The sequence below is a fragment of the Girardinichthys multiradiatus genome, chromosome 10 (assembly GCF_021462225.1).
Source record: "Girardinichthys multiradiatus isolate DD_20200921_A chromosome 10, DD_fGirMul_XY1, whole genome shotgun sequence".
Lineage (NCBI taxonomy): Eukaryota > Metazoa > Chordata > Actinopteri > Cyprinodontiformes > Goodeidae > Girardinichthys > Girardinichthys multiradiatus.
This window is the reverse complement of record NC_061803.1, coordinates 5284468-5310332: the sequence shown is the minus strand read 5'-3', so window position 1 is coordinate 5310332 and position 25865 is coordinate 5284468. Positions and strand designations below refer to the sequence as shown.

At 40.9% G+C, this 25865-nt stretch overlaps 3 protein-coding genes and 1 long non-coding RNA gene across 7 annotated transcripts; 2 read left to right on the top strand and 2 right to left on the bottom strand.

Moving 5' to 3' along the window:
• Window positions 1–1511: 1511 nt before the first annotated feature.
• Window positions 1512–6358, top strand: LOC124875625 (translational activator of cytochrome c oxidase 1). The gene is made up of 5 exons (XM_047377900.1): window positions 1512–2015; window positions 2101–2207; window positions 3341–3474; window positions 3733–3895; window positions 5968–6358. Exons 1-5 carry the CDS (start codon window positions 1745–1747, stop codon window positions 6175–6177), a joined length of 885 nt encoding a protein of 294 aa, XP_047233856.1. The 5' UTR covers window positions 1512–1744; the 3' UTR covers window positions 6178–6358.
• Window positions 6313–18479, top strand: kcnh6b (potassium voltage-gated channel, subfamily H (eag-related), member 6b). 3 transcript variants are annotated; one of them, XM_047377898.1, is made up of 16 exons: window positions 6313–6443; window positions 6569–6631; window positions 6770–7111; window positions 7221–7320; window positions 9914–11173; window positions 11387–11544; window positions 12616–13041; window positions 14118–14511; window positions 14627–14841; window positions 14928–15180; window positions 15264–15457; window positions 16130–16235; window positions 16320–16583; window positions 17144–17318; window positions 17582–17786; window positions 17865–18479. In XM_047377898.1, the coding sequence occupies exons 6-16, from the start codon at window positions 11419–11421 to the stop codon at window positions 18159–18161; spliced, it is 2655 nt and encodes an 884-aa protein (XP_047233854.1). In that variant the 5' UTR covers window positions 6313–6443; window positions 6569–6631; window positions 6770–7111; window positions 7221–7320; window positions 9914–11173; window positions 11387–11418; the 3' UTR covers window positions 18162–18479. The 3 variants fall into 3 exon arrangements, with proteins under 3 accessions (XP_047233854.1, XP_047233853.1, XP_047233855.1); XM_047377897.1 differs by lacking the exon at window positions 6313–6443 and having other exon boundaries at window positions 6483–7111; window positions 9914–10024; window positions 10345–11173; XM_047377899.1 differs by lacking the exon at window positions 6313–6443 and having other exon boundaries at window positions 6483–7111; window positions 14627–14826.
• Window positions 16945–17984, bottom strand: LOC124875626. The gene is made up of 3 exons (XR_007040079.1): window positions 17860–17984; window positions 17549–17767; window positions 16945–17338 (listed from the first exon to the last, which is right to left on the bottom strand). It is a non-coding gene; the product is annotated as an uncharacterized LOC124875626 (long non-coding RNA).
• Window positions 18480–20642: 2163 nt separating the features above from the next.
• LOC124874654 (DDB1- and CUL4-associated factor 7-like) lies at window positions 20643–25865 on the bottom strand. 2 transcript variants are annotated; one of them, XM_047376101.1, is made up of 7 exons: window positions 25467–25865; window positions 24009–24167; window positions 23671–23782; window positions 23308–23426; window positions 22136–22345; window positions 21946–22063; window positions 20643–21732 (listed from the first exon to the last, which is right to left on the bottom strand). In XM_047376101.1, exons 1-7 carry the CDS (start codon window positions 25602–25604, stop codon window positions 21560–21562), a joined length of 1029 nt encoding a protein of 342 aa, XP_047232057.1. In that variant the 5' UTR covers window positions 25605–25865; the 3' UTR covers window positions 20643–21559. The 2 variants fall into 2 exon arrangements, with proteins under 2 accessions (XP_047232057.1, XP_047232058.1); XM_047376102.1 differs by having other exon boundaries at window positions 20643–21729; window positions 25467–25863.

The following is a 25865-nucleotide window of genomic DNA, read 5'->3' as shown; positions in this document are numbered from 1 at the left end:
ATTCCAATTAATTCTAACCATTGAACAGTTCTGTCAGATTCAATTATTTATTCAAACTGGTTAAAAAGTTTTTCTATCTAAGCTAAGGAAACCCAGCAGATTGCATCCAGTCAGTGACTTGAGGCAGTCACTCCTCCTGGATGAGCATGTAGAGACAGTGGACAGTCACTGGCGTTGACTTTGCAGTAAACCCTCATACTGAGCATGCATGTAGCGACAGTGGAGAGGAAAAACTCCCTTTTAACAGGAAGAAACCTCCAGCAGAACCAGGCTCAGTGTGAGCGGCCATCTGCCACGACCGACTGGGGGTTTGAGAGAACAGAGCAGAGACACAAAGAGAACAAAGAAGCGCTGATCCAGGAGTACTTTCTATGGGAAGGAAAAGTAAATGTTAAAGGATGTAGCTCTTTTAGTGGTTTCATCTAGGAAGAAAAAAAACAGAAACTCTGAGCCAGTTTTCAAGGTTAGAGTCTGAAAGAGAGCACATAGAGTTAGTTACAGTAGAAGCTCAGTCAATTTCCATGTCTAGGAGAGAGAAAGGGTTAAACAAGGAAAAACAGGGCTAAGTGTGTCATCGGTAGAAGGTGAGCATTAAGTTGTTGGTGGCAGAAGCTTGGACGATTCCCCCCTCCAGGAAGGTGTCACGAGTAGATACAGAGTCAGGCCAGGTGTAGCTTCTTGGAAGAGAAAAGAGAGAGAACATAAGGTTAAAGGCTGAAATAACAGCAAATAATGCAAAATTGGAGAGTAGTGTGAGAATGTAGCAGATGGAGGGAAAGTGATCATTATGTCCTCCAGCAGCCTAAGCCTATAGCAGCATAACTACAGAGCTATCTCAGGATAACCTAAGCCACTCTAACTATAAGCTTTATCAAAAAGGAAAGTTTTAAGCCTAGCCTTAAAAGTAGACAGGGTGTCTACCTCACAAACTAAAACTGGGAGCTGGTTCCACAGGAGAGGAGCCTGATAACTAAAGGATCTGCCTCCCATTCTACTTTTAGAGACTCTAGGAACCACCAGTAAACCTGCAGTCAACTGGTCAGGATATAATTAGAGCTATTTCAAAATGGTACCTGACTAGTCAAAATATAACTAGATATCTTAAGTAACTTATATGCCTAGTCATAAATCAGTTCAGATATCTATAATATGTGTGATGAAGCTGATTTTATGCTAAAACAGCCTACGAGTCTAGATAAAGAAAATGTTTGAGAGTCCTCTAATTTATTTTGAGATACCCTAAAAGGAATTTTGACTAGTCCAAAATAGTTCTAGAAATCTCTTACTTAGTTTTGCCTGGTCATTATTTGCATTTGGAGCCTTCATGCAAACCAACCGTAAGTCTGACGTCATATATAATATAGACAAAATATAAATAGAGATATCTTAAGCCTAGTCATAAATCGGTTTCAGATATCTGGACTGTAAGTGTGATGGCAATTTTATGTTAAATCGCCCTGCCGTAGACCTCCTTTGATTTTCATACGTCGGGGTGTTACGTCATTGAAACACAGGAAGTAGTAGTTCCACAACAAGGGCCGCTTCCTGTGTGTATTCTCTCAGCTGGCAAACTTCAGGCTGTCTTATTTCCTGTTTTTATCAGAGCGGTTGATTTTAGTTGGATGACTGGTTGAAGGACGCAGAGCTGCGGCTGTATGAAGGACGTCTGTCTCCACATGTGCAGCAGGAGTAGCGCCGGTGGACCTCTGTGCTCTCTAACTGCTGTTGTCTGGGTGTGAAGGGCATGCTGAGGCCCACGCTGCTCGGGGCTCTGCGGACCCTGCGCCCACCGACCCTGGTCGGGGCGGCTCCGGTGCAGCCCGTCCCCCTGTCGGCTTCATGCAGGCTGTCCCAGGTGTGGAGGACGTCTCCTGTCCGCTCGCTGCAGCTGTGCTCCGGTTTGTGCGCTGGACACAACAAATGGTCAAAGGTGAAGAACATCAAGGGACCGAAAGACGAGGCGAGAGGAAAAATGTTCATGAAGTTTGGGATGTTGATAAGAATAGCAGTGAAGGGTGAGTTCAAACTGCTGTCTTATTTCTTTTTAGGTTCCTTCCTGTATTTGTTAATATGTATTTTTAATGTGTTGTTAATCTGCAGAGGGTGGATCCAACCCGGACCTGAATATAAACTTAGCCCACCTACTGGAGCAGTGCAGGAGCAAGAACATGCCCAGAGCATCCATAGATGCAGCAGTCAAGAGTGCGGTAGGTTCCTCAGATGTGGTAGACATGGCACACCACCCAGGGCGGCATGTCAATGGGTGCGGCGGCTTAAATTTCACTTTTGGTTGACAATGTTTTGGGACGGGGCTTTACTAAAGTATAATTTATGGAAACCTTTCTGCTACAGACAACATAATGTGCAGTACTGTGAAAAAGTTTTAAACCACCTTAAATGTCTTCACATTTTCTTTCCATGCTCTTTGAAATGGTCTTAAGGTTCTTTGGAGGTCTTGTAACGTTTTTGGTTTTGTTTTTTTTTCCTTTTATTTACTACGCTATCCTTGTATCTGACCAGGACAGGATATTGTGGGGTGTGTGTCAAAAATGAGTAATTAGGCAAATGTTGAACAAAATAAGGAATGACAGACCTGAAACACTGTTTGTTTGAGGTCAGCTTGTTGGTGCAAAGAAAATATTTTAATCATGTCAGACTAAGTTATTTTGGGTATTTTTCTAAAGTTTCAAGTGAACAAATAAGAACAGGGTGTCTTTGTAACAATGTTCCTACAGAGCCAATTTAAAAATGAATAGTTAGTTTAGTGCTCTAAACAAGAAAACAATGAAATACTGTCTAAAAATAAAGAAAAGCTACGTATGCCCAAAGAAAAACTTGGAAATACTGCTGAAGACCACTTCATACACAGTGAAACAAGAGATAACCCAAATATTTACCGCAGTGCTGTCTATGAATAAAAGTCCTGACGTCTTCTCCTGCTAGGCTCTACAGGCCATGTTAGGAACATTACTTTTTCAGTGCAGCGAGTTAGAGCTTAAAATACTAATCAGAGAAATAAAAAACATTGTATAGTTTCTCTTTCGTCAAAGATATGTTAACATGAGACGTTGAATATGTGCATCTTGCATGTGTAAATTAGGGAATGAACCTGAAGGTTTGCCTTGGCTCTACATTTTCAGTTGGTTCTTCTTATTTTGTTGCCAAACCATTTGTGACACTGTTGTAACTCTTGATTTAAAAGAACTGCAGTGGAAAACCAGTCCGAAAAGCACTTTGAGTCCAAACGGTACAGTCAGAATCCTTTATGTATGTAAAAATAAACATGATTCCATGTTATTATATTAAAACAATGCTACATGTCTCCCAATTCTGCCCACAGGAAAAGGCCAAACCAGCAGCCCAGCACATGTTCGAAGCGCGGGGGCCCGGTGGGTGTATGCTGCTCATTGAAGTTCTGACGGACAACAACTCACGGACCCACCAGGAGATCAGACGCCTGCTCAACAAGAACGGGTCAGAACCTCCCTTGTATTACTACAGTGTTCTTTCTGTACGTTACTGAAATGTTGACACTGTGGTCCACATATCGGATCTGTTTCTTGTTCCTGTTTCTTTCATCACATTTGTCATCGCATTTAAACTATTCCTGTAAACAGTTCACCGTTATTCTGAACTGTATTTATTTTACAGTTTTACCAATCAGTAAAAACTCAGTTTGTCAACTTTTAAAAGAGAATAGAAAATAAAACGTGATCACACTGTTGTCCTCAGAGGGATGCTGTCCGACGGAGCTCGTCACAGTTTCAACCGGAGAGGCGTGGTGGTGGTGCCTGCTCAGAGCGTCTCCGTGGAGACAGCTCTGGAGATGGCCATCGAGGCTGGAGCTGAAGACGTCCAAGAAACTGAGGATGAAGAAGAGAAGCTCCAGCTGAAGGTCACTGTTCAGTCTTGATTTTTATTCTAAATGTTTTAGTAGAAGCTGTACCCAGTACTTTTAATGGGTTGTCTACTGACTCTCTTTGTTTACAATCATTGCATGACCAGCAGGGGTCACATAACGGTACACATGGTTGTACCAAAGATCCGGTATAGCTCTGTTGGTTCGGTACACACATACCGAACAACTACAGTGTTGTTTTCTCTCTAAACACGTGCAGAATGTTTCTACATACAATGCAACGTTCTGTAGGGCAGCTTTAGAAAGTGACACCAACACAAAACAGAGGACTACCAGCTATGGCTAAGTTGTATTTGGGAACATTAATGTTTCTCATTTAGCAACATTGGAGACAGAAAGGTGGACCAAACCAGAACTTTACGTCAGCGTACACATCTTTTAACAGCAATAAGGTACAAGGTGATCTGTCCTGATATTGTGGCGTACAGTGGCACTCCTCCCTCTAAATATAGGCACCCTGGTAATTCATCTGTTATTACAGTAGTATAAAATAACACTGAAAAATTTGAAAATTCCAGCCTTTAATTTAAATACATTAATTCAATGGGGGAAACTGTTCTTTTTACTTCAGAATTACTGGTGCCACAATTTTTAGCATCCCTAACAATCACCCGACCTGTAAAATAAATGCAACTGAAGCTGGGTTTTTTTGTCTCAATTTATACTTCACTGTTTCCAGTTGGTTCAATTTGTAATCTGTGACACAGACTCCCCTTTTGTCTCGGCCACACTTCAAAATGAGAAAGACAAGAGAACATACCCTCTGAACAATGCACGTGTGGTTAACTTTATTAGTAAGGAAATGGCTATTCATCTAAAGTTATAGATATCATCAGCATAATTAAAAGGTTTAAAAGAACTGGTGATGAGGAATATAAAACATCTCTAAAGCTCAAACAAACTTTTACTGCAAAAATGGTATCTAGATGCAGACTTTATGCTTTAATACATGTCTGATTTATAATGACTTAGCAGTAAGATGGCTTTAAATAGGATCATGTTTGAGGCAAAGAGTAAAAACCTAAAAGCCACCAAGGACGGATTGAAATGCAACGGTGCGAACACTGCCTCCTTGTGGACAAAAACGGTCTGACACCCTGGAGGTTTCAGGAAGAGCCATTTTGTCTTCAAGTGGAGTGTTACAAAAACTTTTTGGTATCTTGTTGTGACCCCTGAGTCTTTTGTAATTAGTTTGTAATAAAATTGATAATTGCTTGCATTTTAATAAAACAAAATGTTAACTTAATTTTATATGGCATGTTTTTTTTTTTGGTATTTTACTGTGACCCATGATTTTTTGTAACTTGTTTAAATAGTTGTGCAAAAAACAGCTGTATCTGAGCATTTGTCTTATAAATGTACAATATACATTTACATTATAAGCTATAAAAAAAAATGTTTTATTTTTCTTTAGCTAAAAATAATAAAGAAGCAACAAATGTTTTTGCATGTAAATATAATAACAAATTCGGGTTTTTAGCTGGGGGTTTTTTTGTTTGTAGTTTTTTTCATGGAATAATTGCATTGAATTGTTGCAACAGAATGACACTTAAACTACCTGTAATATTTTTTTTGGCTTATTTTTCTTGTCATCAGGTTGGAAACTATGTGCTTTTTATAACATAATTTTTACAAATATCAACATCCCATTGAAGAAAATGTATCTATCCTCTTTTTGCAAAAGATTTGTTTAAAACCAAAAAAAAAAAATAGGAAAAGAATTGTGATTCTTCACAAAATTAAAAAATATTTTCTGTAGTAGATATTTATCAAAAATGATACCTTGTCTTTTTTCAAATGTCATGTAACGGTTGCGGCTCTAAACGATTTTTATTTAGTTGGACTGAGGGGAAAAATGGCTCTTCAGATTGTAAAGGTTGCAGACCCCTGATCCAGAGGGTTAAACTGTGCTTGTGTGACATTTACCTCCCAATAATATACTGTAATTTGTTTTGGAAAGTTTTACTGACTGCTGAAGTTTTCCAGTCCAAGGAATTGAAAACAGATTTGGAAGATACTAACAGCTGGTTCTGTGTGTCTCTCCCCAGTTTATCTGTGCTATGTCAGACCTTAACAAGGTGCGGGGCTCACTGGAGGGACTGGGATTACAGATCACATCTGCTGGTTTGGAGTTTGTTCCTCGCAATCACTCTTCCCTGGATCAGGAGCAGATGGAAGCTGCTTCCACTCTCATAGAGGTCCTCACTGACTGTCCAGACGTAGTGAGAGTGTGGGACAACATCCAGGCCGACAGCTGAGACGTTTGTGGGGGGGGGATGGGACACTGCATATTTGAAATACCTCAAGGATTTGCCATCCGAGACCCTTTTATAGGAGTGTGACCTGGAAGCTATGCATGTAGTCACAGGGAGGAGACATTTTCAAGAGGCCGTTTTGGAAGTTTTATGTGTGGAGAAAACATTAAAAAGAATTTCTGTGGTTGTTTGTTTTCCATCCTTTGTCCACATGCTACTGTCGCAAGGGTCTCTGGTGCTGCAACAGATTTAGCCCTGATGAAGAACAGGTAAACAGGTTAAAATTTGTTGATGAGGATACCTTCTTTAACTGAAAACATCTCTCTTAGATACAGAAAATACATTTTCTTTCATCATAATTAAAAATCCATAAATTGATTTTCATCCTCTGAAGTTACATGACAGAACGCTCTCAGATTAACTGACGGCTCCATCCTCAGCGAGCTGTGCTGCAAATGTAAAGATCTCACATCCCCCTTGGGTTTGCTGCATATTGATTTTTGACTTTTCATTTATCAGCTAAACACTTAAACACTATGATCCTCTCGGAGCACTTTATTCATTGTAATGACTGTAACCTGCTTGTCCTTGCAAGGTGGTGGTGAGGCTTATCTCCATCGGTCACTTGGCAAGAGACACGGTACACCCTGGACAGGTCACCATTATATTCATATCCAGGATTTGTTTAAATGTGGACGATACTGTGTGTCTAAGTTTGTGGTGAGAAGAAGGTGGATTCAAAAGCACGTTGCAACATACAACCACTACTACTATTTTATTTATAAAGCACTTTAAAACAACAGTAGCTGTGACAAAGTGCTGTACAGATGAAAATCAAAATAAACATGCAAAATATGAAAAAGACAAAAACAGTAAAATACCATAGCAGAAGTATGAGGAAAAAGTCTCAACAAGTGTTAAAAGCCAAAGAATAGAAGTGAGTCTTAAGATGAGTTTTAAAAGTAGACAATAAAAGGGTACTTCTAATAAGTAAAAACGTTCCATAATTTGGGAGCGGCAGCACTAAAAGCTCTGTCTCCTCTTAGCTTTAGTTTAGACCTTGGTACCTCCAGGAGCAGGTGATCCGCTGACTTGAAGCAATGAGCGGGAGAATATGGGTGAAGCAGCTCGGAGAAGTAAGATGGGGTAAGACCATGTAAACTTTTGAAAACAAATAAAAGAATCTTAAAATGAACCCTAACATGCACAGGCAGCCAGTGGAGAGAAGCCAGGATAGGGGTGATGTGCTGCCTCCTCCCAACTCCAATTAAAAGCTGAGCAGCAGCGTTTTGGACCAACTGGAGACGCCTGAGGGAAGACTGGCTTACTCCAAAGTAAAGAGCATTACAGTAATCGAGCCGAGTAGTAATGAAGGCATGAATTACTGTTTCAAAATCTTTCTTAAAAGAATTTGCATGATCTTTGCCAGCTGCCTAAGATGATAGAAACAGGACTTGACCACTGCTCCAACCTGGTGATCTAACTTAAGATCACCGTCTATTATAAAACCCAAATTGGAAATTGTGTGCTTCAAATAAGACGTCAAGGGCCCAGATCAATAAAGGATGTTTCACAGGGGCTGCTGGGAAAAAACACCATCACTTCTGTTTTCTTGTCATTAAAGTTTAGGAAATTTAAAGCCATCCAGGCTTTAATGTCTTCAAGACATAGAAGTAGGGGCTTGATCAATAAGGCTCTTTTTTTTAGTGGCATGTATATTTGACTGTCGTCACCATAACAATGAAAGGAGATCCCATGCTTTCTGAATATTGAACCCAAAGGAAGCAAATAAAGAGAAAAAAGCAGGGGACCGAGGATTAAACCCTGTGGAACCCCATAAAGTAGAGAAGCAGTGAAAGATTCAGAACCAGCTAAATTTAAAGAAATGGTTCCGTCTGACAAATAAGGCCTAAACCATTTTAATGCGGTATCACTAAAACCAAGTGGGGTCTGTAAACGAGACAGTAAAATATTGGGGTCCACTGTATCAAAAGCAGCGGTTAGGTCAAGCAGAACAAGAACAACATATTCAACAGAGTCATTTGCCCTGAAAATGTCATTAAAAACTCTCACCAAAGCAGACTCTGTGCTATGCTGAGTTTTAAAGCCTGACTAAAAAAGCTCCATAATGTTGTGTTCATCTAAAAAGGGTGTGACCTGAGAAAGAACAATTTTCTGTAAAAGTTTTAGATAAAAGGCAACTTAGTGATAGGCCTAAAATTAGCTAAAAGAGTTTGATCAAGGCCAGGTTTCTTCAGTAAAGGCTGTACCACAGCATGCTTAAAACTCACAGGGACAACACCTGACATCAAGCTGCTGTTTACAATAGCAAGAATGACCTGTTCTATGCTGGGAAAACCTCCTTAAAGAACTGGGGGGAAGCAGGATCACAAGGAGAACCCGATGGCTTTATATGTTCAACAATATCCTTTAAAAAGGTCAGATTCACCGGTTCAAATTAATCAAACACAGCTGGACAGGGGATCAAACAGGAGGAGAAATGAGGGCTCTTGCCGTAACAACCTTATCCATGAAAAAGTGCAAAAATCATTACATGTTTCAGAAGATGCTTCCAGGCAGACAGGTTGTGGGGTATTAAGAACAGAGTCAATCAATTTAAACAACACACAAGAGTTATTTTGATGGGACACAATAATGATATTCCCTTTTAGTACTGGTGCCCCCCAGGGGTGTGTTCTATACCCACTCCTCTTCTCTCTGTACACAAATGACTGCACCTCATCGGACTCGTCCGTGAAACTCCTGAAGTTTGCAGACGACACCACTGTCATTGGACTGATCCAGGACGGTGATGAGTCTGCATACAGACAGCAGGTGGATCGGCTGGTTCACTGGAGCAGTCAGAACTACCTTGAACTGAACCCACTCAAGACTGTGGAAATGGTGGTGGACTTTCGGAGAACACCACCCCCATACACCCCCCTCACCATTCTCAACAACACTGTATCGGCCGTGGACCACTTCAGGTTCTTAGGAACCACCATCTCTGAGGACCTGAGATGGTCTTCACACATAGACACTGTTCGAAAGAAAGCCCAGCAGAGACTGTACTTCCTGAGGCAACTCAAGAAGTTCAACCTTCCACAGGAGCTGCTGGTCATCTTCTACACTGCCATCATTCAGTCTGTCCTGTCTTCATCCATCTCAGTGTGGTTTGGTTCATCCACAAAACAGGACAGGTCCAGACTGCAACGAATAATCAGGACTGCAGAGAGAATAATCAGAGCTGACCTTCCCTCCATCCAGGACTTATACAGGTCTAGGGTCAAGAAAAGAGCTGCTAAAATCTCTGCAGACCCCACACACCCTGCACATAAACTGTTTAGAGTTTTACCTTCAGGCCGCCGCTACAGAGCACTGTTTACGAAAACCAGCCGCCACAGAGACAGTTTCTTCCCCCAGGCTGTTTCTCTGATGAACATTTAATAGAGTTCAAAACAACAGCATACAGATGTTGCAAATGCACCTTTTCTATTATATATGTGTATATTGTACATTGTAAATTGTAAATTTGTATATTCTATAATGCAAAAACAGAACCAAAGAGCAAAGTGTACCGGAGTCAAATTCCTTGTTTGTATGTACGAACTTGGCAATAAAGCTGATTCTGATTCTGATTCTGATTTAGTGTCTTTAACTGTGTTCTGATAATGATGCCAGCAGTCTTTGAGGATCTGGAATGAAACCTGCAATTTATCCTTTTTCCATCTCCGTTCAGCTCTGCGGCATTCCCGTCTGACAGCACGAGCTTTATCATTAAACCATGGCTCAGCTTTGGCCTTAGGCTGCATGATTTTCATAGGGGCCACAGTATCCAGAATAATCACAGGTGAAGTTACAACATGCTAGTACGGTATGGTAAGACTAATGCTAAATAAAGTGACCTAGGACTTATCTCACACCTGAAAATTAATTTTTTTAGCTTCAGCTTTCAAAAATACAATGTTCACTTATATGTTTCTAAGGTTGTACAGTAGCATGCATGAGAGAGATTTAATGGCACAAAGCTGATAGAGGTGCAGATCATTACTGCTCACTGTGTTTTTAAAACATGGCAGCCACAAACGTGCAGCTTTTTAAGGAAGATCTTTTTGTTACATTGTTGTAATTTTGACTTCAGGGACTGTTCTAATTGAGTTTTTTCTTTAGTCTTTAGTCTAAAATGTCCACTTTAAGGAACAAATGGGAAGCGGCTAACTACTGCTAGCAATGCAAGGTAACGGGCTCAGTAATAGATGTAATAAAGTTCAGTAATAGATGTTACACAGTAGTACGTGTCTGATTTAATTAAATAAAACATGTAGAACATAAATCCATCTTCATCAGTCGTGCGTATAATTGATCAAAGCAGTTAATGCTGATAAAACCAATTTTACTGTTTGTACCTGAAACAAAAGTAGTGATCTTGAAGGGTACAGCTGAAGGACACTTTAGGGCAATGTCATCATGGTTCACTACCTCCTCATGTTGCCAGACTGTCAGCACCACGGTCAATAACATCCAACATAAACAGCATGCATCATGCAACAAATTAGGGGGCTGCAGTATATTTGGTCAATGGAGTTGGTGTTAAGGTTTTTCAACCCTGAATAATTAAATGCATTCTACCAAATCAAAATCCTTCCAAGACCGCTACCATGCTGATGTGATGTTGAAAGGGAAACCCAGTGACTGTCTCCCTTTTGCTTTGTTATCAATGCCCTGCATTGATTTTCCCGTCGCTTCCTGTGAGATATAGTGTGGCATCGATGGGATCCAATGTTGGTGTGCTGCAGGGCACTCCTCTGCTCCATGCCAGCCAGGGTGGAGGGCTTAACATTGACAGCTGCAGTCATAAAGTGCTAACAAGAAGAGCGATTGCTTTGCCCAAACATGGATCCAGAACAAAAGACTTTGGAGGACACCTGTTAAACGATAGTTTAGAGGGATGGTTTTCTCGTTGAGATTTACAACAATCTGACCTCCTGGTTCCAGTCAGGTATGTTCTGTTTATTTACTTTTATGGGCCTAAAGATGTGATCAGCTATTAAGTTAACTTTTTTGTGTTTACGAGTAGCCTTTTTTTTTAAGAAGGCATACTAAAAATAGGTATAGCATCACTACATGTAGATAACAAAGTCTTAGAATGCAATTACTATACTGAATAATAAGACGTACAAAATAAGCTCAAATAATTTATCTTTGGTCCAAGTATTTTGATGGTTTAGGTTTGACTCAGACCCCATGAAGGACGAGGATCCGGTCATCAGGAGCCCTGAATGTCGTTCTCTTTCAACGCCCAGGATGGAGCTGCTCAGCCCGCCACAGGGAAAGGAGCACTCTCAGAACGTCACGGAGAAGGTCACGCAGGTATGAGGAATGAGAACTTCATGCAGGTACCCCCCAGACAAATTATCATTGAAGAGACATAGAAAAGACGACGTTGCCTTCCATCTGAAAAGTATGAAAATGTGTTTGAAAGTAAAAGGTGAAAAGACACCCACATTAAGTGTTCTACTGATGTCTGATGGAAATTTGTTCAGATTAATGAAATAGGTCAACCAAGCTGGACTTTCAGTGTCTTGGGCTAAATTAGGACCGGATCTACAGGCTGTAATGATCACCTGAAGAACTGTCCAAATTTAAATAGCCAAAACAATGCTATGGGCATCCAGAGTTAAGAGAGCTGTCCCTGGTTTTATTGGAGAGCAAGGATATTAAAGAACTCACTCATTCACCAGAAAAATTCCTCTTTCTTTTCGTGACTTTATGACGTCCAGGTACAGTGTGCCATTCAAGCTATGCACTCTGAACTAGTGGAGAAAACAGGACAAGATCCCAATCTGTTTCCATGATAGAAGGCTGCTGCTAATTAACCCTCTAATGGAAAAATCAGTAGGTGGCTTGGTGGTTAATAAAGATGCATTGTGTGACAGTTCAGTTGAGAGCCATAGTTGTTACTGCTGCAGCCCTGGGGCTCCCAGTTCTGCATCACTGATCCGTGGATGTTAAACAAATGCAGGAGACAAGTTTGTATCAACCTATGACATTCCCGTTCGTGTCAGTCGGATGATCTATCTGTGTAATCTCATGGATTCATATGGCTAATAGATGTCTGGAAGGTCATGGGTATTTTTCAGGGAAGCAAATGTTTGTTTGAAATTAGGCGAGAGACACGAGATGAACTCAGCTCAGTGCAACACCCAGTTCATTATTACACCCCTACAACCCAACAGATATTCACTCAGCCTGGCCAAAATTAATCAAAACACACTGCTCATATATTCATAATACCTTGACATAATCTCTATGGCATATTGACTTTTCCAAGAGTTGCAAGTGACAGCAGGGTCAAGCAACTGTAAGACTGCACTAACCCAGAACAAGATGTCTAGTAAATATCTACAGGTGAGAATAATGTACGTATTCCTTTATCTGTAGGTGCTTTCTTTGGAGTCAGATGTTCTGCCAGAATACAAACTCCAGGTTCCAGAGACAACCTGGTGGATCCTGCTTCACTACAGCCCATTCAAGGCTTTTTGGGACTGGATTATTCTCCTTCTGGTCCTCTACACGGCTGTTTTCACTCCGTACTCAGCCGCCTTCCTGTTGGATGAACATGGCAACCTACGACAAAGGAGATGTGGCTACACATGTAACCCTCTGAATGTGGTGGATCTCATGGTGGACGTGATGTTTATCGTGGACATAGTCATCAACTTCCGCACCACGTATGTGGATCACAACGAAGTTGTGGTCACACAGCCGAGCCGGATAGCCAAGCATTATATCAAGGGCTGGTTTTTGATTGATATGTTTGCGGCGACCCCCTTTGACCTTCTCATTTTCAGATCTGGGTCTGACGAGGTGAAAATTCTTGTTTCTTTGCTACAATTTTTGTGTAATCCTTTTCCAAAAGTCCAAAGTTACACTGTCATGATTTTAAGTTTTGTAGTTATTTTCTTCTTTTGTGCCTTTTTAACCTTGTTTTGTAAGTGTTAATACTCCTTGAACTGTGCCTAATTTTGTAATGTTGCAACCAAAAGCTTTTATAATTTGGGTTTTATTTAATTAACCAACACAAAGGAGAGCATCATTGTAGTGATCCATTTCCATGTAGGACAGAAAGCAAAGAGGCGAAAGAAGATACAAGACCAAAATTGGACTTTTTGTCTCCATTATAACACTAAGTGTGGTAGAAAATACATCCTGCACAACATCCTGAACACACCATCCCCATACTGAAGCACTGGTGCTGGCAGCTTCATGCTATGGGATGCTTTCATTTGCAGGGACAGGGAAGCTGTTCAGAGCTGAGGGGAAGAAGGTTGGAGCTAAAAACACAGAAATCCTTAAAGAAAATCTATTAGAAGCAGCAGGAGACTTGAGAAGTGGAGTTTCACTTTCCAACAGGGCAACAACCCTAAACATACACTGAGATCTACAATGGACTGGTTTTAGATCAGAGGTCTTAAACTCACACCTTCTGTGTCTTTCTGTACCTTTTAGATGTTTAGGTCATTGGCAGGACTCTTTAGGACCTGCTTTGGTGTTTCATTACGGTACGTTGGGCCAGGGATGCATCTAAAGGTTGCAGGACACTGGCCCTCGACAACTGGAGGTTGAGACTCTGATTTAAATCAAAGCCTATTTATGAGTTAGAATGGCCCTGTCAAGGTCCAGACCTAAACCCAAATAAGAATCTGTGGTAAGACTTGAAAATGTATGTTTTTATATGATTTCCAATCTAATCTGACTGAGTTTGAGCTATCCCCCCCCCCCAAAAAAATGGGCAAATGTTTCAGTCTCTGGATGTGCAAAACTGTTAGGGAGTAACTTCCAAAGGCTTAAAGCCATAGTTGAAAGGGATTCTACAAAGTATTGACCCAGAGTTTCTAATTCTCCCTTACACTTTTTTCTTCTGTTGCCCATGGAAACCAAAGATGGCGACCTTAACAAGCCTGCTGAAAACAGCCCGTCTGCTGAGGCTGGTCCGTGTGGCCAGAAAGCTGGACCGATATTCTGAATATGGAGCTGCTGTCCTCTTCTTGCTCATGTGCACCTTCGTGCTCATCGCCCACTGGCTTGCCTGCATCTGGTATGCCATTGGCTTCGTGGAGAGGCCATACACAGAGACCGGCTGGTTAGACAACCTGGCTGAACAGCTAGGGAAGGCGTACAATGAAAGTGACTCCACCTCTGGCCCATCGGTGAAGGACAAATACGTCACAGCTCTATATTTCACTCTGAGCAGTTTGACAAGCGTGGGGTTTGGTAACGTCTCTCCAAACACCAACTCTGAGAAGATCTTCTCGATCTGCGTTATGGTCATTGGATGTGAGTTGGATTCCTGGACTGCAGCTGGTTTTTATAATTTCTCTTTGGGTAAACGTTACACCATAAATGCTACAATCAGCTGCTTATTTTGTCCTCTTGTTTCCCGTTCTCGCAGCTCTCATGTATGCCAGCATATTTGGAAATGTGTCTGCTATCATCCAGAGGCTTTACTCTGGCACGACCCGCTACCACACCCAGATGCTACGGGTCAAAGAGTTCATCCGCTTCCACCAAATTCCTGGTGGTCTGCGCCTAAGGCTGGAGGAGTACTTCCAGCATGCCTGGTCTTACACAAATGGCAAAGATATGAATGCTGTGAGTAAAACCAAGGTGTGTTCTCCTGTAGCACCACTGTCATGTAATAATGGTACATTTAATTGCTGATGTGAGGTTGGTTTGTTTTTTTCTTCTTAAAGGTGTTGAAGGGGTTTCCAGAGTCCTTGCAGGCAGACATCTGTTTGCATATAAATCGCTCTTTGCTGCAGAACTGCAAGGCTTTCCGCGGAGGCAGCCAAGCATGCCTGAGAACCTTAGCTATGAGGATCAAGACAGTCCATGCACCTCCAGGAGACATTCTGATCCACTGTGGAGACTTCCTGGACTCTCTCTTCTTCATCTCACGTGGTTCCATCCAAGTCATGAGGGATTATGTTGTTGTAGCTTTGTTAGGTACAACTGTCTGACTGTGATGTTTGAAATTGTTCCTGAAAAAAGCACCTTATTCAAATAAAAATGGCTTTATCCTCTTGTAGAAAAGAATGACATATTTGGCGAGCCTATCCACCTGTATGATGAACCAGGACGGTCCAACGCAGACGTGTACACAATCACCTACTGCGACCTGCACCGGATCCCGAGGGAAGACCTGCTTGAGGTTCTTGATATGTACCCAAGTTTTGCTGACGACTTCTGGAGGAACCTGGAGATCACTTATGATCTGCGAGATGTGCGTTGGCAATTGATCTCAAAGAAAAATGACGATAATAAAATAGTAGAAAGCTAAATATAGTTAGGGGTAATTCCATTATTTAGTTTACAGTCCCTTGCAAAAGTATTCATACCCCAGGGGCTTTTTTACATTACAACCACCAACTTCAGTGTATTTTAATCATCAGCATAAAGTAGTGCACAGTTGTGAAGTGGAACCACCCATGGCTACAATTATATTTAGATATGGACTTTGACTAGACCCTTCTGACACATGAATGGCTTTGATCTAAACCACCTTGTAACTCTGGCCGTATGTTCTGGGTCACATACCTGCTGCAGGGTGAACCTCGGTCTCAGGTCTTTTGAAGCCTCTAACATGTTGTCTTCCAGGACTGTATTTAGCCCCATCCATCTTCCAATCAGTTTTGACCTGGGTCCCTGTCACCACTGAAGAAAGGCATCCCCGCAGCATGATGCTGCCACCACCCTGTTATCCTTTTCCTTCCATTTTACAGTTATCCACTACTTTGTGTTGTTGTTTCCTAAATAAAACCTGTCGAAGCTTTTAGAAGTAACGCGGCACGGAAATGCAGAAAAGCTCAGGGGGTAGCAGCCATTTTGCAAGGTCCTGTAGGTTATGGATAAATTCTGGATATATATTAAATGTGATTTTTGATGTGGTCAACAGACTGATCAAATGCCACCAATAATAACTGATGAATCTGGGGATGACGATGAATGTCGCCACAAACTGAAGCACAGAATCCACTCCCTTGACTGCAGAATAAGACCAGGTAAGTAACATGACTTTAAATCTGTGCCATGATAGGACTGTTTATGTCCTGTGATGAGAGCGTAACTTGCTTTCCTGTGATCAGATGGAATCGATCATGAAGACTCGTACCCCCATAAGTCCAGCCATTACTCACCTCCTCAGGGTGGCTGGGAGGACCTCTGGAGCTGTGGATCCTCCTGTTCTCAGTCGAGTGAGGGTCTGTCGAAGACTCCCGCTCAAAAAACCAGGGTAGAGCTCTACCCCACTGAAAAGCCCAGACGGCAGTGCTCTCCCTCTGTGGCTCAACAGCTGCCCCAGAGTGGAGCCTCAGTGGGGAGGGATGTGGTGTTGAATCAGCGCCACCAAGGTAGAAATGAATCTTGACTCGGATTTGCATGAGTGTTGCTTTTTAAACATGAAGGGACCAATAACTTCGGTTTTTTGTTTCACTGCTGTAAGTTAACTCCTAACAGTTTTCAGTGTGACCCTCCTGGGTCCCTGTACCATTTTTGTTATTCTAAGTTTTTCAATAGGTTACTGTATTTTTTATGTACTTTAACACCCCCACTTCCCTAAATTGGCATATAGTATGAAAAAAGTTAACTTTTTGCTTTTTTTATTTAGGGATATTTTTCAATTGCTAAAACTGGCATTTAAGAAGTTAAAATTTCAGAAATAAAATGTGAATATTTGTTATGTATAGTGAGGACTGAAGTAATTAATGACACTAATGTAAAATTATTTAAAATAAAAAAACACATACATGATACATCATATTTCTCTGGCAAGCATTTTCTGGCACAGATGGAGCAACGATTTTGCACAAAGATATAAAAGTCAATGTTGCTAAGTTTTTACCCTCTCAAGGTTGGATAATACCCCCATCCCTAAATAACCTTTGCTGGGTTTCCTTTGTGTTCTTCCTAGCTTCATCCTTGAATCTGCCGGGAATGTATCGATGCTGGCCCGATCAACAACAGCCACAGCAGCATGTTTTACGATCTTCTTCCATCTGTAACTCAGTCCCCCCACTACTGATTGCAGAAGAAAGACCCAGTGAGCTCGAGTCTCAACTTGAAGTCCTGCAGTCGCAGCTCAACAGGTACAACAGGCTGGACTGACCTTTTAGAAATGAGACAGGGAAGAAAATCTGAATATACAAATATTTCCACACACTTATCCAGACATGGAAAACACTTCAAATATACACATACAGGCATCTTCTGTAGTGGTTTTCCTAAATAATCGGAGGTAAAAAAACAAAAACAAAGAAGCTCTTATCAACATGGTGGACATGTCATAATAAAAAAAATAAAAATAAAAGATACAAACCGTCATTATTTCCTTTGTTTTCAACCTCCCCAGGCTGGAAACTCGTATGACGGCTGACATCAACGTTATTCTCCAGACTCTGCAGAGACAGATTGCACCAGTTCCCCCAGCATACAGCATTGTATCACCCAGTACGCTGCCTATTGATCCATCTGCTCTGTACGGGACTGGGGCTACAGTGTTGCACAGCGTATATCCAGTTTCCCCAGGTCGGATGGACTGCAGGGCATCCAAACAGGTGTGGAACCATGTTAAAGAACTCTAAATGAATGTTTTATAAAAGTCAAAAAATAAAGTTTTCTCCTCTTTACCTCAGAGCTGGGACCACATGGATCTTAAATCCTCCAGGAAGTCTCAGGAGTCCTTATCCAGCGGCATCCATATGACTGCAGCCTCTGATGACACAATGTCCATGAATGTCACCCCTGAAACTGAGACTCATGCCGATTTAACCCCTAAGTTACCACAGCAATTGCCCAAATCCGCTCTTGAACCCATCTCCAGGCTGTGTGAGACAGTCCGCTACCCCTCACTACCAGTGAATCTGGACCTGACCACAGGACCGGCTGAGATCCAGAAACACACCTCGGACCCAGTGCTGCCTGTCACCTGATTGGTCAGCTTCACCTGAAAAGAACGAACTCTAAGTAACTCTCGGGCTTCTGGACAGGAGGCATATAACAAATCCGTCTTCTTTTGTTTGCTAACAGCTATCATTACACACATGAATGGCAAAAATAACATGCAGTGCTTTGCAAACCAACCCATCACTGTTCAACTTTTCGACGTTTTTACGTCACAACCTCAAACGTTCATGGATTTCATTGGGATTTTGTGTAAGAGACAAATGCAAAGTCGTGCATAGCTGTGAAATGAAAAGAAAATCTATGGTTTCCCAATTTATAAAAATAAAAGTCTGAAAAATATGCCCAGCATTTGTATTCAGCCTCCCTGTGTCAACACTTTGTAGAACCATCATTCACACCAACCAGACCTGTTAAGTGTTTTGTCTCCACCAGCTTTGCCCGCCCCATTTTTCTTTGCAAAAAATAAAGCTTAGTCAGATAGGATGGGGAGCGTCTGTGAGCATCAATTTTCAGGTCTTCCCACAAATTCTCAGCTGGATTTAGGTCTGGACTTTAACTAGGCCATATGCCTGAACCTCCCACCAACTCTTTTGCAGCATCTAATAATAATTCCTCCAGGTTTATCCTGTTTTTAACTCCTTTCATCAAGCCTGACCTGCTTCCCTGTTCCTGCTGAAGTATTCCCAGAGCACCATGCTGCCAACACTACGTTTGACTGTTGTGATGTTGCGTTCAGGTTAAAGTGCAGTTTTTTTTAATTTCTGTTTTGTCTCATCTCACCAGAGCATCTAAATGGACATGACTGGTGACTACCCTAGATAGCTTGGTGCAAACTTGAAATGGGACATCTTTTGGCTTTCTTCCATAAAAGCCAGATTTGTGGAGACCACGACAACTGCTTGTCCTGTGGACAGATTCTCCCACCGTAGCTGTGGATCTCTCCAGCCCTTTCAGAGTTACAGTGAACCTGTTGGATGCTTCTCAGATTAATGCTCTCCTCTCCCTGTCAGAGTAGGTGGACATCCATGTCTTTTGTGGCATCTTCTTTACATTTTTAGGTAAAAACAGTGCTTGATGAGATGTTCAAAGCTTCAGATAGTGTTTTATAACCAAAACCTGCTTTAAACATCTTCTTTGCTTTCTCCCTGACCTGTCTGCTGTGTTCCTTGTTCTTTATGATGCTGTTTGTTCGCTAATGTTCTTCAACAACCCTATTTCTATTGAGATAAAATTACACATAGGTAGAATATTTACAAATTATGTACTTCTGAAGGCATTTAATTGCACTGAATTTCCCATTGGGGAAACAGATTAAAAGGTGTCAAATGCAAAGGTATACAGAAGTGTAGAGCTCCCACCCCAGCAAAAGAAAAATAGTTACATCACATTTATTACATATTTAAGAATAATCGCCACATTAATTGGGCCAATTCTGTCTTTGCCAAACCCAGTCTGGGTCCAGATATTTCAGTAACTGTCTGGCGGTCTTCTGTGTGACAACAAAGCCCGGCTGAATGCAGTTCAGATGGTGTAGGTTTCATCCATGGAGGGTCCCGTAGCCCTGCAAGTGATAGGCGAGATATGCTGCCACCTCAGTCGTATCAGAGTCATTCTTCCTCCTGACGTTTTAGGTTCCTCATCAGTGTACGAGTATTTATCACAATACTATCCAAGCTGCTGAATAACAAAAAAAAAACAAAAAACTTTCAGCTCAATCCAAGCATGAACTTAATCAGTTCCTGTAGACGAGACCTTTTCTAAGCCGCTTAACTGCAACGTCATCAACTCCATTAGGTTATAAGGTAAACATATGTTTTAACAATAAAAGGTATCGTGTTATAATGTACGAGCTTGACTTTTTTCACAATGTTTATACATTATCAACTTACTACATATATAAATATATTGTAAGAACTTAAAGTTTTTTGTTATAACGTGATAAATATGCATATTGTAGTAATGTGATATTATATTTTCCTTTTGCCTAGTAGCTCTACGCAACCATAAAAGCAAACCACATGTGAAACATTTAGTTTTTCAGACCATCCATCATTTTCCTTCCTCTCCACCAATGTGCCCCACTTTGACGCATAAAACACGTTGAGTTTTGCGGAAAAGTTCAACTTTTACAAGTCACTGTTAATGGACCGTCATGCGCCACAAATTTATACAATGCCAAGAACTTTTGAGGTTTTCGTCCACAGTAACATTTTTTAACAGGGGAACGTCTTTGTATGAAAGACAGCTGCTGATTTATTTTCACAGGACTCCTTAAAACCTACCAGGTTTGATCCTATTTATCTTTGAGTAAGCTTTAATTCACCAACAGACTACAACATCATCATAACTGCAGCCAAAGTCATTTTTATGTTACCTAAAAGTAAATCATAAACAGCAAGTCTAGTATTTTATTGAAATGCAAAACGGCCTTATTTTGGTTATAAAATAAATGAATGTAGAAATATGCTGCAACAGAAATAAATCTTAATGAATCGATACTCATAAAATGAATTATTCAACATTTATGATCAACTAGTACAGCAGAGTTCACAAAAATTATTTGAATAAAATTAAAAGCAGTTCATGAGACATTCACCACATCCAAGCAACTTTTAAATCTAAACTGCAATTTAATAGCTTCAAATGAACACAACATTACGAGACAGCAGAAAACATTATGCACCAACAAGCGCATTAAAGCATGATATAACCAGTTAGACAAAAAGAATAAAAACTTCAGTGTTTTTTGGATCTTTTGTAACAGCCATGTAACCCTTTTCCAGTTCATACATTTCTTGCTAAATCACAAACTACTCTGATGGTTTTTTGAACTATATATTGCTGATCCATCCTGTCACGGCCCTGAACAGAAGGAGAACACAGACAGGTATTTCTTTGCTCCTTCACCAATGAAAAATAACATTTTCCATGCACTGGAAACTGTTTCAGACTGTGGGGCTTTACAGTGGTGTTGAGAGTCTGAGGCCATATGTTATTGGTATGAATGTGCCTTTGGACGGAAGTACAATTCAGTGCCATGTACAGGACTGGAGAGGAACAGTTAAATATTAGTACTTTCCACAAAAAAGCTCACCAACTTATCAGATCTTTGTATAAATGAACAGCATAAACTGTTCCTGCATCAAGAAGTCGTGGATATTCTGCTCCATGCAGTTTCTGCTCCAGGGCATTTTGGATTCCAAGTACAAGTGCTGCTATCCTAACTGCAACTGCCACGCTTTTAATAAGCAATATCCAATTAAATTCAACAAAAAAAGAGCTTTACACACATCCCTAGCATGAATATGAAACCAGAAGGAGCATAAAATGAATGTTCTCCATAAAAAGTACTTTCTCCAACAAAAACCTTTACAGCTGAGAATATTTCCAAATCATTTTAAGTCTGGTTTCTGTGTTTTCTGCCTCAGACTCTGAGGATTTCAAGGCAGTTGTTGTAACAGATAGCAATCCAGTCTGGCTGGGTGGAAGCCCACTGCACGTTGTTGATCTCTCCCTCTGCTGTATAGGCCAGTATGGGGTCCTCGATGGCCCGCGGCATCTGCTGGATGTCCCAGATTAAAGCTTGGTGGTCATCTGCTAAAACAGACAGGAGGGGATATTTGACCAGAACCGATTTTTCTGTTTACTTAGAATTTAAATAATGATTTACTGTTTTCTATTTTTCTAAAACGAGGAGGGCCAAAATAAAAACTTAAATGGTCTGTGAATTCATTTGCAGCATTAAATTCATTAGTTACTGCATCATATTTAGTCAGGTTTTTAAGCACAATTTGAAAGAAAACTGCAGACCTGCTGTGCAGATGTGACAGGAGGAGTGTGGTGCCCAGGCGACTCCGTTGACACAAGCTCGATGGTTGCTGAGTTTCGCCACAGGTGTACAGGGCAGACGCACGTCCAGGATCACCACCTCAGGACACGCAGGACAGGTCTAAGCATACTGCCGCAAAGGCACATTGCAGAATGACCCCACAAAGCTCACCTCCAGGTTGTCCATCGCCATGGTGGCCAGGTAGTTGGGGTCCTGCTTGTTCCAGCAGAGTCGCAGCAGCGGGTGGTGCAGCGGATCTTCATAGATGATAGTGCTGTGCTCCATGTGACGGAGGTCAAACATGCGGACCGAGCCGTCTGCTCCCACAGAGGCAAACATGTCCCTGCCCCCGCCCGCTCGACTAAAGGAGATGTCATACACCTTTAATCCAAGCGGAGAAGAAGACCATGAAGACCACTGGTTTGTAATTCACTCACTATGGTAAACAGTATGGGTGCAGTGGTACATGTATTTGTACAGAACGGTCTCAGTACAGACATCACTCACAGGTACATGCAGACAAAAAAGTCAGTTGGGTGAGAGGTGACTGCTACCGTCATTCAGAAGATGCTCACATTTCTTCTAAGCGGTTTTTGTTACGAGCCAACACAGAGACTTAGTAAATTAAGCTACTAACACACTCCACACCAGAGCAATGCAGGAATGACAGGTACTGATGACACATGAGGTTAAAAACCAGCTTGCTTATTTTTAATCAGCAGTCTGGAGTGGTTTCAGGTTTTCAGCAGCCATGGAGATATGTTCGTATGGCAAGCCTAATATTCATACAATTGTGATGTTATTGCAAGAAAGTTGTGTATTTATTATATACTCTTGATATTAGGCATAATTTTTGCCTACTAATACACAGTGTACTGGAATGCTTTGCAACATCTAAAGTCACCATGCACCACCAAAATAAATAAATACCAACATGTTAACAAGCGCCCCCTAGTGTTCAGATAGTTTGACACCAGGTTAGTAAGTGTTTACATGCTCTAGCCTATTTAATTCATAATTTCACATATGGACAAGTTATTCAGTTCTGTCCTACCTTTTATTTAGTATTAAGACCGAATTAACAGAAGCCCAGTTTTTGTTCTATTTTCATAACGAAAAATACACGTCAGATTTGGTACTTGTTTTTACACGTCTTGCTACATTAGAAACCCCTCACTAATTGAGCTCATTTATTTTTCAGTCCCCGTTTCTGTGAGGGATTAAAGAAAGTGAGAAAAAAGCAGCACTTTTGGCTTTTTAACTGTACCTGTGCTGCTGAGAGTTAGGTGTACCCGTAGTACACAGGCAACATTTCAACAAATGATTCAGAGCATGAAATGTACCTCTTTGTCATGAGCAATGAGCTGCGTCTTGACGTGACCAGACACTAAATTGACCCTGCCCAGCACCTGTCCGGTCTCCAGCCCCCAGATGGTACAGGTGGTATCTATACTGGAAGTACCTGTTCAAACAAACACACACGTCCATTTAGATCTGTTAATAATGTTTTCATAGGTTGTTGTAGGTCACAGGGATAGTTCAGATTTTTATACTAAACTAGTCAAGTCTTACTTAGTTTGTTAGACCTTGGACAACAAAAGAACTGTCTACTGCAGGTAACATACTGACTACTCATAACCCCACAACAAAGCCCCACTTTAAAAAACTGAATTAACAAGTGACGTGAACCAAATCAGTGAGGTTACCCAGTAAGTTTGGGTCCACCTCGTTCCAGTCGAAGGATGTTAGTGGTGCACAGAAATCTGAGTTTTTGTTGTTGTTCAGCAGGCACTCCAGACGGGTCTCTGCGTCACTCACCTGTCAGCACAAATATGTTTTATCATCAATACTCGAGCCTTTCTATGAGTTCATGCAAGCTATATACAACAATACTGCCTCTAGGTTAAAGAGAGACAAGATAAAAATTTGTAAATAAAGACTAGAAGCCAAACTTGCAATCTGTGGACCTTAATTGCCTCCATGGGCTTCTGGGACTACATGAGGCCATGTGCTCAGTTCAGATTAAACTAAATGCTAATCTCACCCTCCAGATTCTCAGGTAGTCCCCACTGGTGGCCAACAGGTCAGGATGCACTCCTTTGGTGTCAGGGATCCACAAGATCTTGTTGGTGGGGTATGGGTGGTTGAAGGTGCTTCGACAGACAAACTCTGAGCTCTTCTCCTCTAAACCAACTATCTGGACCTGTGGAGACACAGCAACAACTCACCTTGAGTGAGCCAGTGTTACTTATCTAAACCAGGAAAAAGTGGGTAAGTTAGTGAGAAAGGTGGTGAGGAGGCTATCAACTAACTCCCATTGTTAAAGTCTGTCATAACCTCATCTTAGCCCCAATCTTGCATTTACATAAAATATTCCATTACCAGTAAATTGTCAAATACATTTAAATAACCTTTTCAAATTTCAGCCAACTTTAAAGTCTAATGCTAGAGTAAAAACATCATAACACAACTTTAAATTGCATGAAGTTCTTATTTGTCAAACAAATATTCTTCAAAATATTCTTTTTTTGGACCAAAATGATTTAAAAAGCCAAGACTGTATCATTGAGACAAACAAAAAACTATGTTCAATGAATCAATAATAGATCATCATATAATTAATATTAAATCCATAGCAGATACAAAAACGGTGTAGAATTTATGCATATTGCATTAATATACATACCCATGGTACTTCCCCACATTTTAAAACATTAATACATTTTATTTGGATTTCATGAGATAAACCAACACAATGTAATGCATAATTGTGAAGTGGAAAGAAAATAATCCATGGTTTTCAACATTTTAACAAATAAAAGTCGATATACTGTGACATAAATATTTATTTAGCAACTTCTACTCTGGTAGCCCTAAATAAAATCCAAAACAGCAATGCCAATAATGATTAACCTAATTTTTCCAGGAATATTTCTTTCTATGAAGTTGACATCAGTTCCCATGAGCTTAAGTCCACATTTGTGCATTAAAAATAGTTTTTTATTGTTCTAATGTAATATTCTTATCTTAATGCCATGTTTTCTTTTGCTGTAGGTGGAAAATCAACATGATTAACAGAAATAAAGGCTTGAAAGTTTAAAGGTTGCTAAAGGTCACGTAGGGGACGCAGCAAACAGCTCGAAGGTCTTCTGGTATGACAACTATTGAGACAGTATAAAACATGGTTGTGGCAGCATCATGGTGTGGGGATGCTACTCTGGGTTGGTCTATCACACAAAAATACATTTAGGCTATTGACTTTGAGGTGGCAAAAATATCCAAAGGTTCAAAGAGTATGAATGCATTTGTCACCATGACCTCTGACTGTAACATTTCAAATCACTCCATCCATTAACACATATTACTAAATGAAGTTGAACCGTTTAGTTTAACGATGCAAGCCATTATTTTTGTTCGATAACAAAACAAATTCACCAAATTTAATTTAATTTTGGAAGTCAACGTAGTACATTGTGAGCTGTGAGGGGTTCCGTGAACTCACCTTGTTGTTGTACTCCTCCACGAAGCTGCCAAGCGCCAAACGGAAGCGTTTATCCGGTCGGACGGTCCAGTTCATGGCGTAAACCGTCCACGGCGCCTCGTATTTATAGACTTCCTTACGTTTTCCGTGCAGAGACATCTCCAAACCCCACTCAAGGTAACTTCTAATTACCTACAACAACCGAGGACCCTGAACGCGTCGCAGCAACCGCCTACTTGAATGATAAAACTTTGTGCCATCTCCGGTAAAGGAACGTTAATGCGACTCTTGCTTCCCGGTAAAAGTCCCAACTGGGGTGAAAATGAATGACAAATGTTTCAAACTAAAGGTTCACATCAGCTGGACGGAGAAGGTGTACTTGGAGAAGTGTACCTGACTGGACGGGGTTCACAAATATGG

Bases quoted from the DNA above. Each gene is read 5' to 3' on its own strand.
- LOC124875625 (XM_047377900.1), top strand. From the start codon at position 1,745: ATGCTGAGGCCCACGCTGCTCGGGGCTCTGCGGACCCTGCGCCCACCG. The intron at 3,475-3,732 runs GTCAGAACCTCC...TGTTGTCCTCAG, and splicing joins CGCCTGCTCAACAAGAACGG to AGGGATGCTGTCCGACGGAG. The intron at 3,896-5,967 runs GTCACTGTTCAG...GTCTCTCCCCAG, and splicing joins AAGAGAAGCTCCAGCTGAAG to TTTATCTGTGCTATGTCAGA.
- kcnh6b (XM_047377898.1), top strand. From the start codon at position 11,419: ATGAAGGACGAGGATCCGGTCATCAGGAGCCCTGAATGTCGTTCTCTT. The intron at 13,042-14,117 runs GTGAAAATTCTT...TGGAAACCAAAG, and splicing joins TCAGATCTGGGTCTGACGAG to ATGGCGACCTTAACAAGCCT. The intron at 16,236-16,319 runs GTAAGTAACATG...TCCTGTGATCAG, and splicing joins TGACTGCAGAATAAGACCAG to ATGGAATCGATCATGAAGAC.
- LOC124874654 (XM_047376101.1), bottom strand. From the start codon at position 25,604: ATGTCTCTGCACGGAAAACGTAAGGAAGTCTATAAATACGAGGCGCCG. The intron at 22,346-23,307 runs GTACATTTCATG...CTTGGATTAAAG, and splicing joins TCATTGCTCATGACAAAGAG to GTGTATGACATCTCCTTTAG. The intron at 22,064-22,135 runs GTGAGCTTTGTG...GCGTGTCCTGAG, and splicing joins TGGCGATGGACAACCTGGAG to GTGGTGATCCTGGACGTGCG.